Here is a 13,759-nt window from a genome sequence, read left to right on the forward strand (position 1 = left end):
TTCATCCAACCTATGATGACATTAATTTCAAGGCATTCCATTACTTTCTGTATCAGTAAGAAAATAATGTTGCCAGTTAAACTGTAACAAAGCTTTCTTTTTTTTTCTTTTTTTTTTTTTTGTAACAAAGCTTTCTTATCACAGTAATTCTAAGATGCATTCCAGTTTCAGATGTTAAAACGTCAAAATTTTGCATCTCTTGATTCTATGAAATACGGTAAAAATCTGTGCCCAAATGATGACCACAGCACTTTCTATCCTGTCTAGGAATCCAGCTTTTCTTAAAGAGTACCATTATCCAATATCCAATTAGCAGGCTTCCAAGAACCTTCTCAAAAATACCCTTGGACATATATTCATAATCTACAATCAGTGAAAATAGAGCAAAAAGAAGAATTGAAGGAGTAAAATGAAACCAAAAAATCATGTCTACACACGCATAATTATTATATGTTAAATTTTTATTTGAGAGGTCTGAAAAATAGCAGGCCTAGATTTGGTGAAATTACAGTGAAAATCTTTGGCTTACAGGCCACACCTGGCCCTCAGCATCTCATCAGGCCAGAGGGACAATCTTGCAATGGTCACAGTCACTGCAGCACAAAATAGCACCTTCCTGGTGGAAGTGAAGGTTTAAAGATAAGAGTAGTTAGAAAGAACTGTGACAGTGATTAATCCATTAATTTGCTTTCCAAAAGGGCAAAGATAAAGATAATAATACTAGAAAGCTCGTAGCTCAAGTCAATGAGGAGGTGTGAACGGTTCCCTGCTACTCCAGAGCCACAATCTCTCCCTGTGCCGCACTCTGGTCTCTGACACGGTTCTTCATCCATCCGTCCATCCAATAATCCAGTCATAATCGCAGTTAACATTTATTGAGCACGTACTATGTTGCAGGCACTGTGCTAAGTGCTTTGTATACCTTATCTTAACCACTGCTCCTCTCTGCCTTTGGTGTCACAACCTCACAAATGAGACTGAGGCTCACAGAAGTTAACTAACTTGCCTAGTCAGAAAGGTAGTTAATTTCCCAAGCCAGGATGGAAGCCTAAGTCTGACTCCCAACAGCCAAGCGCTCATCACTGTGCTCCACTCCTGCCCTTGAGAGGCTCCCAGGGTCCAAGGACGAGCACAGCTATGTGCGGGGTGCTGCTGGGCCGAGATGCCCTCTCCCCCAGGCCCTTCTCTTACTCCTGTTACTACCAAGTTGCCTCTCCTCCTCCCTGCCTAACTGGGTAGGCTCTGGGGCCAGGAGGGGTTCTAATTACTGAATCAAGTATTATATGCTGTCCAGGGAACATTAAGTGCGAAGTAATCGTAATGTCTTAGCAAAAAAAAATTAGAGTTTGGGGTTTTGCTTTATACTCGGGGGGGGGGGAGGGGTGGGAGAAGTAAATTGATACTGTGACTTTAATTCTGAAGAGTAGCCTCCTTTAAAGCTTGAGGGGTGAGGGAGAGCGTGTGGCCTCTCCAGCTCTGACTTACCCATCTGGCTTTACCTAACATCTGAACCTGAGGCCGTACTTAAGGTTAGAGACAGCTTAATGGTATGCTGCTCAACTACCAGACAGGAGGGACTCTGCTTCCTCTATTTGCTCTAAAGATGCAGACAATGCTCTGCATCTATTGAATGGGGTCCGCTGGTTTTTCCCTTAAATAGAAAGAGCTCCGAGAAGCACAAAAATGAGATGGCAAAGGCTGTAGCACTAAAGTACTACCTCCAACGCCATCCCATGACCCAACATCTCAATTCTGAGTCCTATGAGAGTCACCAGGGGGTCAGAAGGAAGCTCTCTGAGGGCAAAAAGCAGCTGAGACGGTGTGGTTTCACTTCTGTCTTGCAATGATACTCAGCACAGTGTCTCAAAAAAGAGTAGGCACTCAAAAAATGTTTCTGGAATGAACAGACTGCATTTGCTGATTTTGCCTAATGGAGATTTCACTCCAATTTCTCTTTAAAGCTATGAGGGCATCTACTTAGAAAATTGAAGGTCTACACCCATGTCATTATCTATGTAGCATCTCTAGAAACCTATTCCATTCCTTACCTATTAAACCTTAACTAATAACCATATTCCTTTCCATTTACAAAATAATATTCAAATGCAAAAGCATTTGTTGGTAAAACAAGTTTGGGAATTCTTATTTATTGACTTAACAGGAAAATAACTCAAAAAATTCCAGTTACTTACCAGTAACTTTTTTTCTTTGAAAATGTATCATCCTTGACAGTTTATGCAATTAAGTCTCATATCACTCAAAGTACTGAAAAGGATTTTGACCTCCTGGGTCTCCAAAGCATTTGACCTGATCACAGTCAAGCGTCCTGGACTCAGGAACTCACTAGGAGACCTACCATCGACAAATAGAATTCTCCAATTCTAGTTCCTACTTGAGGATCACACAAGGACATTATTAGAGGTGATTCATCATCAATGGTAAAGAAGGAAAAAAAAAACTCTATTAGTTATCAAGGATGCTACATTTTCAGAGAAACACAGCTTACTGGTAAGTAACCGGGTTCCTCTGAGGATGGATAGACTTACATCAACCAGCTGGTACAATAGGCGACTGTGTGGCTGGACCACTGGGAGCTGGAGAGGGAAGTCAAGCCAAAAATAGTAGTTGTAGGAGTACACAACCAAACTGAGACTCTTGGCAGAAGGCTGGTTCCAAGTAAAAACTGTGTTATGGAAAATCGTAGAGGGAAGAGCAGGTGAATGGCCTGCAGGGAAGGGAAAGAAATTAACACACCCTACTATGTGCCAAGCACTGTGCTAGAGACTTTACCAAAATTAACTTCTTTAAAATTCACCACTACCTAGGAGGTTGGTACGACTCCCCATGTTACAGTGGGACATCCCAAAGGAAAAAGAGCTATGGCCATCTGGTCTCTGAACAATCTTTGACATCAGAAGGGTGAAGTCCAACTTCCATATAGTAGGGGGGAGAAAAATACAGTTAGCCAAGTTAAAAAATATTCTGGGATACTGGTTGGTCCATTTAATTCATGCCAGAGACACAATGAACTGTTGATATTGTCTAATATCCTTCAATCTTTCCAATTAAAAATAATAAGGAACCATCTTATATCTAAGGGGTAGGAAAGAAGACATCAACTGTCCCCCAGATCTAGAGAAAAGCAGAGGATGATTTCTGAAACTGCCTCTACTCTTCAAAATCACAGCAGAGAATAGGTAACACACCCAAATCTTAAGCTGGCCCTTCTGGTGAAAATGATAGTGTATATAATTTACTTTCAGACTGCTTTTGGCCAAGAAGTTCTAAAGAAAAAAAAAAAAAAAAAAAAAAAACGAAATGAGCAAATATCAAGTTTGGATCAAGAGAAGCTGGACAGAAGTAGTCCCTAACCACGCCTCGGGGGCTGATGAGGAGACCAGGGAGCACAAGACACGAGAGGGTCCGGTGAGATAGAGTCAGAAATAAAAATCAGGGAGACAAACTCATCAGATCTTGACAAAGACATAGTCAGTACAAGCAGCTCATCGAGGGTGTTGGAACTAAGAAATCAAAGAGTGGCTCATAACCAGATTATAAATTATTTCCATTTTTGTTTTTAAATATGTTACAGAGCCATCCCAGACTGGAGGAAGAACCCCTACCTGCAACGTAGGGCTCTTACTTCTGAGTTCACTTAAGTATTACAGAAACGTATCCTGTGTGTCAGTTCTTACACTTCTTTTCAGAAGAAAAATACACATACACGCATTTAACACAGAACACATGGAATGTAATTTCAGGAAGTTTAGACCCTTAACTCTTCCTTGCATTCTAATTTCAAAAGCTTGATCCCGAATGAAAGCAACCATAAATGTGTCAACTTAGTAATCCCATTAAAACCCAATGCACAGGGAAAAACCCAATGCAGTCTGGGGTCAGATGGGCTGAATTAAATCATTCCTCATAACCTGCAGTTTTGCTACAAACTCTATTTTGCTAAAACCAGAAATCAGAAATTGAACAAGAGCCAATACGTAAGTTTTGGTAAAACTACAAAACACCCAAAAGGGACATGAAGCAGCTAACTGAAGCCATGCAAACTCAAAACACCTAATTCAAGAATAGTCCTAGGAGTGGGAAATAAGATCATTTCTGACTCTGAGAACAAAACAAAACAATCAAGAACAAAAGAAAGCAAAAACTAAGAAATGGAAGCCAGGCACTACTGAAGCCCCTGGGTTCCATATGCCGTGGCGGCGTGCTCGCTCCATAGCCCTGCTTCCGAGAGTGGGCACAGGCCTGAACGCTACAGGGAAGTAGAGGCACGAATTACAGTGAAGAGGTGAGACTGGCACCAGGCCCTGGTCTGAGGATGAGCACTAATTCCTGGCTCAAGGATAGATCTGCTCTGGGGACCGTCAATCAGGTCAGCCAAGTCTGCTGACCTTTGCAGAAAAGATTTATAACTGCCTCTTGACTATCCACTGGCTGTTCAGTGTTGCAACAACAGAAAGCTAAACAGAAATATACTATAAAAATATAAAAACCAAATCCCCCACTCATTGTTTATACCAGAGGAAATTGCTGATGGGTTAAATGATATTAAAATATAAAAGTGAAAACAACTAAACAGAAAGATGGAGAGGTAATTTATATAAGCTTTCCTTTCTAAGCCTTTAGAAACACAGAAATCAAAAGAAAAAATTATAATTTGATATATAAACTTTTTTTTTTAAGATTTTATTTATTTATTCATAGAGACACAGAGAGAGAATGAGAGGCAGAGACACAGGCAGAGGGAGAAGCAGGCTCCATGCAGAGAGCCTGACATGGGACTCGATCCAGATCTCCAGGATCACGGCCCGGGCTGCAGGTGGCACTAAACCTCTGCACCACCGGGGCTGTCCTGATATATAAACTTTTAAAATTTCTATAAGCCAAAATATACCAGAAGTAATATCAAAATGGGGGGAGGGGGTGTCTGCAAAACATGATAAATAATGAATATTTAAGAGTTTACAAAAGTCCTCAAAAATCCTAAGAAACAATCCAACCTAATTTTAACAGATCCGACACCCTAATAGCCAGTTCATAAAAGAAATATAAACAATAGAAACTTCACTGAATAAGAAAAGCAAACAAACCGTAGTAACATTTTTACCTTTCACACTGACAAAGATCCAAAGACTGATATTATGCATTGGGAACAGAGATAAACAGACACTACCATAAACAGCTGGATGGAAAATCCTTTGGGAGAACAATGTGCTAACATCCATAAAAATTTTAGTATGTGTATCCTTTTAACCAAGTAATTTTATTTCTAGGAACTCTTCCTACAAAATCATTCAAGGATACAACAATACAGATGAAAGGTATTAACCAAAATACTAACTGCAAGAGTAAGAAAAATTTAACTAAAATATTCATCAATTAAGAATAGGGCAATGAATTATGGTATATCCCACAGTATCAAACACTGCATTCTTAGAGATTGGGGACCTGGACAGAGGTTGTAGTGATGGCCCAAAATAGGGGGTGGGGAGATGGGCTAAATGGATGAGGGGAGTGAGACACAGCTTCCTTATGACGAAGTCATGAGAATGAAAGGCACAGCAGAGGCGCCTGGGAGGCTCAGTTGGTTGAACATCTGATTCTTGGTTTCTGCTCAGGTCATGATCTCAGGGTCCTGCTCAGTGGGGAGTCGACTTGGGATTCTTTCTCCCTCTCCTCCTGCCCCTCCCCCAAATCCACACATGCTCTCAAATAAATAAATATCTTAAAAAATAAAAGGTACAACGTAGGGAACATTGTCAGTAATACTGAAACAGTGTATGGTGATAGGTGGCCACACCTGTGGTGAGCACAGCACTAGGTGCAGAGAAATTGAATCACTATGTCCCACACCTGAAACTAATCATTAGGTGTGAACTATACTCAAAAAAAAAAATCTTTTTTTAAGTGACGGCTCAAATTGGCAGGCACATTTTATCTGGCCAGTAACCATTTGAAATAAAATATATATTATCACTATTAACACGTTATATGTAGAAAAAGAGATGGGAAAGATTAAAAATTACAGACGTTGAACTACAGGAACTTTTTGCCTTCTGTTTTATATATTTCAGTGTAGTTTGAATTCTCAAGAGTCATTTTGTAATGGCCTTTTAGTTGAAGAGAACGATTAAAAGAGTTTCATTAACCCGACAGATATTCACATGACCTGGTATAAAACTCCCTCAATCAATACAAGGTAGCTCATGAAATCTGTCCAACCCTCCCAAAAATGGTACTCCCCCCCCTAATATTCTTTCATAAAATTAAGAGAAGATAAAACAGAATCCTAAGCAGTGAATTTAATTAAGTCAATCCATGTTATCCTAGAAGTTCTAGGTCTAATAACATTTTATTTCTTCACAGCAATAAACACTTTTAACAATGCAGGCTAGACTTTCATTTCTTCTGGTTCAATCTGTTCTTAAAATAGCTGTCAAAATTTGGTTTTGCATTTTGGGAAAAGACCTGATCTTTGTAGATCAGTGATCTTTGATCTTGATCAATGATCTCATAGTCAAATAGTTGACTATCTGCATATGTAAAACACCAACCATATAAACAATGGTCTAGGAGAAAAACAGTGAACTGGAAGCAATTTCTGGTTTATTGTACAAAGTAAACATTTGACATTTTTTAAAAGATTCTGTATCTTACACTTGAAAAGTGAATTAAGTTCAAAAACTAAACTCAGACGTCAAATAGAGGATATATAATTAATAGGATAATGATATAAAAACTCAAACATAAGTGACCTTTTTTAAAAACGTCGTTTTGGAAAAGCATAGGACACATTAGTTTCCTTTCAAAGAAAAAAAAAAAATAAGGAAAGCCATCTTTATGGTCATTTAAGAAATGTTCCATCTATTTCAGCCTAAAGAAAGCCAGAAAGGAAGCAAAGGCTGCAATGATTTGAAAAGTTCTAAGGGTGGGGAAGGACTCCACTCCCCAAACAAATACCAATAAAGGGTTAAAAAGAAGCAAAGAGCTACAGAGAGCCAACTTGGAAACTAGTTCCCTGAGAAAGGCTGGCTGTGTTCAGACTGAGAACCACCCGTTTATTTCTAAGACATGAGAGAAATGACCTCACTCCCCATCATATTTGCTCAAATGGCTCATGAGAATCTAGACCTACTGGTTCTACAATTCTGAAATTTACAAAGGAAAGAAAGCATGCTACTATATTGAAAGTTGAAAGGTATTTAAGAGCACTAAATTACATACTGGGTGCACTAGCATATCATTCTTTCTTTGTAAATAGTAACAAAAATTTCTATTTACAATTAACTGAGGAAACTGCATTATGAGTCAATAAATAATGCAAGTGCTTAAGTGTAAATGAGACAATGTTATCCTTCTCCTTCAATAAAAATAAGTCCAAACTGCAAACTTATAAACTGACTACATTGTTATTTTCATAGAAGCCTCTTCACCACTACCACCCCCCCAAAATTTGCAAATATCAAATGACAGATGATGAATTCACAATTCTTTCAATTACTAGGATCAAATCTGTATGTATTAAAATGTTTTAATTCTTCTTAAATGTGAGGACTATGATGGCTTTCTAAAGATGCTGCTGCGTTAGACATCCTGAAGAAGCTGCATGTTTAAATATACACTAAAAATTCTATTTTCATTAGTAGACAAGACACAAAATTCCTACAAGAACATTAAATTCTCCTGGGAATCTAGAAATGCAGATTGGCAGGATATTTTTAAATTACTATACGAATCACACCCACTTGCCCAGAAAAACAGACATCTGAGCAAGCCTCTCTTTCAGTCCTAATACACACAGGTAATAAAAATCTTGATAGGAAGAAACAATGAAGGAAAGCACCTTGTGGTTTTTATCAAGAAATGGACAAATATACAAAAAGCAATGCACCCATAAGAACTCCAAGAGTAACTCATAAACCAGGCTCTTCATTAAAACCGGAGAAACAGACACATTGAAGAACAGGACTACCGACGTGAAGACTTACAGAAGATAAAGTGTTTTACCGATAAGACAAAGTAATGAAAGTCACCTAGAAGCCATGGTTTTTAAAAACAACCACAAACCCTATCAGTAAGGTGTGCATCCCTTGGTCTGTGTTTATCACTTGGTGACGTTTCTAAGGTGAATGTTCCTTAAAGAGATTAACTGAAGAGCAAAGGAAATAAATGTAAAATATACCATCACTGCCTACAAGAAGTCAGGAGTCAGGAGTAGCTTATAAAGAAAAATATTGACACATAATGTATAAAAACTGCATAGGCAACACCGCTTAGGTTCTGTAACCTCAACACCAAAAAATAAGCACCCACAAGTTATCTTCAAAACATACGTTAAGAAAACACTATAGTGAAGACAGGGTCTCTGAGTTCAACTGCAGGGCTCACTAGATCTGAATCAGCATCTACGGCAGCCGCTTCGTTAGATCAGAGAGTGACCTTTGCCAGCCGTTCTTCACTAAAATAACCTAGATAAAAACCAGTCATTTTAAAACTGAGCACATCTACTTTACACGCACAGAAGGGATTAATGTAGAACTGAGTGAAAAAATGAAAACTGTCATTGAACGGTCCTCAGGCCGCAAAGGATTTAAACAAAGACAGCACTTACAAAGGATCGGCTTATAAAAATAAGCAGTTAATTAAAACAATGTTATAACAGCACTTCCCAATGTTGAAAGCCACAGACTTTAGGTGTTTGGACCGACACTGCAGTCTGAACTCCTGCCAAGCCTACTACTAGGAAAGTCTTTGCAAAACACACTAACTTTTATTTATCCTCCTGCTTCTGACCTACTTCGGGCTCCAACTTTTAAAGCATATAAAAGAAATTGACAGACAGCTGAGAATGCTCAAACTGCAGAAAAATAAACAGGGATACAGTCTCATCTACAAAGTAAGGAGATTAGACAGATATCATTAAAGTCCTTCTCAGTCTTAAAATTTTATTATTTTTATTATGAGAATACCAAAAAGCTTATCACAAACTGTATAAACGTGCAGCTTCCTGAAGTCAGTGATGATGGTTTTAAAGGTGCTTGGAGGTTGGGAAGTAAAAGATGAATCACTTGAGCAGAATCAGCTACCAAGAGTAGCTCAAAAACTAACAGCCTTGACCAGGTCACTTGAGTTCCTGAGGCAAGGGATGAATTCCCTCCTTCCCCTCCTATTTTGTGAAAATGGTTTTTCTCAACCTGCATGGGGTACTAAGTTTAGAAAACAATTTTGTTTTATTACAATTCTCATTTCTTCTTACAACTTCTCACATAAACTCACATTACAAAGTTAGAGATCTTTACATTCAATGATTTCTCTCCATTTGACAAAACGAAAAGCAAAATTCAATTAGTCAATATTAATTTGAATTAATTGTACTTGCAATTATATTACGAACAATTCAAGCTGTATATCAACCATGACCTTTACTCATTTCCTAAGGTGTCTGAGCAAAGCGGTGCTCTTCTGGGCCCACATCAGATCACTGGAGCAAGCTGACTAGTATTCCGAAGCCCAGTGTCCTTGTCCAGGGAGAAAAAGGCCTAATACAACTGTCACAAAGATTAAAGAAGGTTCATGTGTGTGCACAGTACCTACCACCGGCCGGAAATCATTACTGCTGTTAACTTTTACTTATAAGTGTCAGATGGGCTTTCGGTAGCATTTGGAGTCGTAATGGGTGGCAAAACTTAAGTATTCCATGTGTGCCTACTTATTTCTCCAAATTTTACTTTAGAATAAGATTTATTCTTCCAATGAGAAGAAAAGTTTCCTTCTCCTTTACCCTCAAAATTTCTAAATGGTCACCACAGATAAAACTTTTGAAAGAACTACTGAGAAGCCCCATCCTTTCTCCCTTTGAGAACTTTCTAACTAGTGTAAAAACAAATCCCTTCCACCCTTAGTATATTAACACAAAGTCATTTACCTCTAATATGTAGTCCCTGACCTGTCCCAGATGGTGTGGAAAGTGTTAGCAGCACAGGATATATATTTATACAACTGCAAGCCCAAGCTTTAAAGAGCTGTTACCTGACAAAATGAATAAATGACTAAGAACCATTCCAAGTCATGGGTCTCCAAGACCATCACAGCATGATCACGATCATCACTAGGACCATGCTACTGTGACAGTACTGACAAGTCTCCAAGGCCAGGGTGTCTCATGCACTAACAAATTACTTCATATTACAATTTTTCATAAGTATCATATCGTCACTGAAAACATTATAGCATAGATCCCACTGTCTAGGTGTTTCCTCCGTTTAGACAGAGAAACAACCATCCACTGTGCAGTTTAACTTAAATCCCAAATAACTTTCTTCCTCCTTCTTGTTTAGGCACCCATTCCAGTAACATTCCCCCTCCTATACCATGTTTTCCTGTATATGACAGGTACTTATACCACAGTGCTTTACCCAAACCCTACTGATCCGTCCTATGCTGTTTTTCAGCTTTTGCCATTTTCTTTTTTTTTAAAAACGGCTCCGTGCTCAGCGTGGAGCCCAACACGGGGCTTGAACTCATAACCCTAAGATCAAGACCTGAGCTGAGATCAAGAGTCGGCCGCTTAACCGACTGAGCCATCCAGGTGCCCCAGGCTTCTGCCACCTTTTCATTTTGCTGCCACTGTGTTTTATGTGCCATTTAATTATAAAATCTGCCATACATGTATGGCCTTCTTTTCGAAATAGGATTAAGACCTATTCCAAAGATCTTTCTTTTAAAAAATACTATAAAAAAGGACTTCTGATCTCAATACTGAATTTAAAAATTCTTAGAGAGCTGCAGAATTTGAACAAAATGTTCAAATAATAAATAACTTTCTTAGTCTATGAATATGAATGAAAAGGAAATATTTCTTATAGCATGGCTAATTCAGAAGGGACCAAAAAAAAGACAACTATGAGTCAGAAAGCCTTGCTCTAAACAGTGATCTGATGAAGCCATTAAAGAGTATTAAAGTTAAAAGTTTTTTTTAACCAACAATCCTCAAAAATCTATGAACCTACCTGGTAACAGTAAAATATATGCTAAACACTACAGCTCTCTTATAGGGACAGCTAGTAGTGGCCTGAGGCAGTCACTAAAAGAGCAATAAAAAGACGGACATCCTGAGGTGAATGACTTCCTATCAATAACCAACCAACATTGCAAGAGCAAACACCAGAATGCACCGATAATTACTACAGTGCGTGAGTTAACCAACCTCCCTGGTCCCGCGCAATGAGCTCACAGAAGTCAGGATGTGCACAGGCTGTATCCTTCGCTGTTTCCATTCTTGGTTTAAGATTTCCGTTCTTTCCAAAATTTTCTGACGATTGGAACTAAACATACTCTTTAAAAAAAATGAAGGAGAGGAGAAGAGAAATTGTTCATCGTTAGAAAATGTGTAGTATCTCTAATGCAAGTTAACATCTAGTGATTTCTCAAAAATATCAGGAGCGTTCCTTCAAACACATACAGATTTTACACTAAACTGTGGCTTCCCACATTCGAATCACATAGAAGCACCACACCTATTATTTTACTAAGAGTGGGCAGGGAACAGAAAATCATTGCATCCTTTCTTTGTTAACATCATATAAAAACAAAATCACAATGACTTTAGAAACATAAAACCATGAAACACATTCCTTTATATTTGGGTCCCAAATCTGCACGTGTAATACAAAAGATACACTAAAAAGATAGTGATTTCTAAGCAGATTGACTGGCCATTAGATTTCAATCTTTCCATTCCCATTACTGTGCCTGGGACAATCTTTATGTTAATTAAGACAGATCAAGGCCCTTGGCTTCCAAGCCTTCATGTATCTTACTATAAATATGACCTTGGCTGAAAATGGACCCTTGCAAATTGAAACTTATCTTTGGGGGGCGGGGCGGGGAACTACCCTTAACCGTAGGTGTGCTTCACAAAAGATAAAGCTGTACCTTAACTTCGTCAGCCCGCCTGAACCTCTTGAGCTGCCGCAGCCGCATGTACTCTGATTTTACACGCTTGCGCCAACAAACAGGTCCCTTCTCAGATTTCTTCCCAGTCTGGCCCATGATTATTCTAAAAGCAATGGTTTCATATTAAAATCACTAATCTAACCAGCCTGAATATGATCATTTGTGTTTTAATCCCCAGCAAACTAACAATCAGCAAAATAAACAATACATGACACTGATGACATTTGCAAGGATGCTCATTCGAGTTGTGGGGTTTTATCCTTAAAACATTTCATCCAAAATATGAGTTTTTATTTAATACAACTTTTAGGAGAGATTTTTATTGACAAAGGTTTTCCACTCCTAAAAAGCAGCCGTCTTTACAGAAACGTGATCCCATTACAGAAATTAAGCATACTATAACATGCTAGTTTTCAGCCTATGAGATCCACACATGTAGACACATACTCTAAGTTTTTCATCAAGTTAGCATAAATGAAGAATATGATTGAAAAAGAGAAATCTGAAAATGTAAAATTTACATACAGAACTAAAAGTAAAAAATACACAGTATAACGAATGTACAAACTAAAGCATTCCCCCTGCACACACTTTTTACCAGGCTTCTCACCTTAAACACTGTGATAAAAGTCTGTACTTTTGCCTCTTGTGCCCCTTTTACTCACACGAGGGGTTTTTCCACTAGCAAACCAAAAATGCAGCAAATGCCAAGCAAATTCTCCAGGCTTATCTTCAGTTGCAGGCTCTAGGTAACCAATTACGCTTAAACGTGGGGACAGCCTATAGTTCCCCAGATGCCTAAGTACAGAGTCCCCATTTTAAGTCTAAACAAGTGTCCCCTTCTAGAACATTCACCTCTCAAAGTATAAAAATCATACTTGTATCCTAAAAAATTAGGACATTCTCTCTGCCAGAAAGTACAAAGGGCTGCATTAAGGATGTTTGCTGTAAATTTATCTAAGAGCAAAGGAAAGCCAGAATGTTTTAAATAAAAGAGAAGGGGGAGACTGACATTCTAGAAAGAGCAGGTGACCAATAGAGGAGGTTAGGACTGCAGCACAGCATTCGCACAAGAGAGGAGGGTAGCTTCCCCCACCACAGTGGTGATAAAAGTAAAGCAAAGGAATTCAAGAGTCACTTAACAGAAAATTTGGTGATGGCTTATATATGAGTGGACAGGGGCACCTGGGTGGCTCAGTGGGTTAAGCATCTGCCTTCAGCTCGGGTCATGATCTCAGGCTCCCTGCTCAGCAAAGAGCCGGCTTCTCCCTTTCCTTCTGCCTCTGCCTGTTGCTCCCTCTTTTTGTGCTCTAATAAATAAATAAAATCTTAAAAAAAAAAAAAATGGAGTGGATGATATTCTGGCTTGAATACCTGGTAACAGAGTAGAACCTCATTTACCTGTCCACATAAAACCCTTGGGCACAGAGAAACCGCCTAAAGAGACAAGATTTAGAGGGCGGCAGCCCAGAGGTCAGTGGGTAACTTCCTGTCAGGATAGCCTCCCACCAGAGACAAGGAAAGCAGCCTCGTGGACTACTCTGGCTGAAAGAGGGGCAAGATAAGCACTGGATAACCATCGAGTACTAGGAACCAGGCCCTGAACATACAAAGATCAATGACACAGAACTTGCCCTGATGGAGCTTAGGTGCCACCTAACAAGGCTGAAAACAAGAAAACAGAATAGGAGATATACAGGAAAAATTCCGGGGGTGGGGAGTGGCAGGAAAGGTGTTAACAGAACCTTAGAAGTTGAGCTGGATTTCAAAAGGCCAAGAAAGATCAGAA

At 38.9% G+C, this 13,759-nt stretch overlaps 1 protein-coding gene across 13 annotated transcripts in view; it reads right to left on the reverse strand.

Moving 5' to 3' along the window:
• EZH2 (enhancer of zeste 2 polycomb repressive complex 2 subunit) overlaps positions 1–13,759 on the reverse strand; it is a 66,067-nt gene that overhangs the window by 27,786 nt on the left and 24,522 nt on the right. For 4 of the 13 annotated variants that reach the window (XM_072777593.1, XM_072777590.1, XM_072777592.1 and 1 more), the window contains exons 2-5: positions 11,950–12,073; positions 11,222–11,350; positions 2,822–2,930; positions 2,547–2,725 (exon numbers count right to left, since the gene is read on the reverse strand). In XM_072777593.1, the coding sequence (XP_072633694.1) occupies positions 2,547–2,725; positions 2,822–2,930; positions 11,222–11,350; positions 11,950–12,066 (534 nt within the window). In that variant the 5' untranslated portion in view covers positions 12,067–12,073. Of the gene's footprint in view, positions 1–2,546; positions 2,726–2,821; positions 2,931–11,221; positions 11,351–11,949; positions 12,074–13,759 lie in introns of those variants that run through there. The other 9 variants (XM_072777602.1, XM_072777600.1, XM_072777597.1 and 6 more) reach the window with 7 other exon arrangements.

Source organism: Canis lupus, chromosome 15 (genome assembly GCF_048164855.1).
Source record: "Canis lupus baileyi chromosome 15, mCanLup2.hap1, whole genome shotgun sequence".
In the NCBI taxonomy this organism is placed as follows: domain Eukaryota; kingdom Metazoa; phylum Chordata; class Mammalia; order Carnivora; family Canidae; genus Canis; species Canis lupus.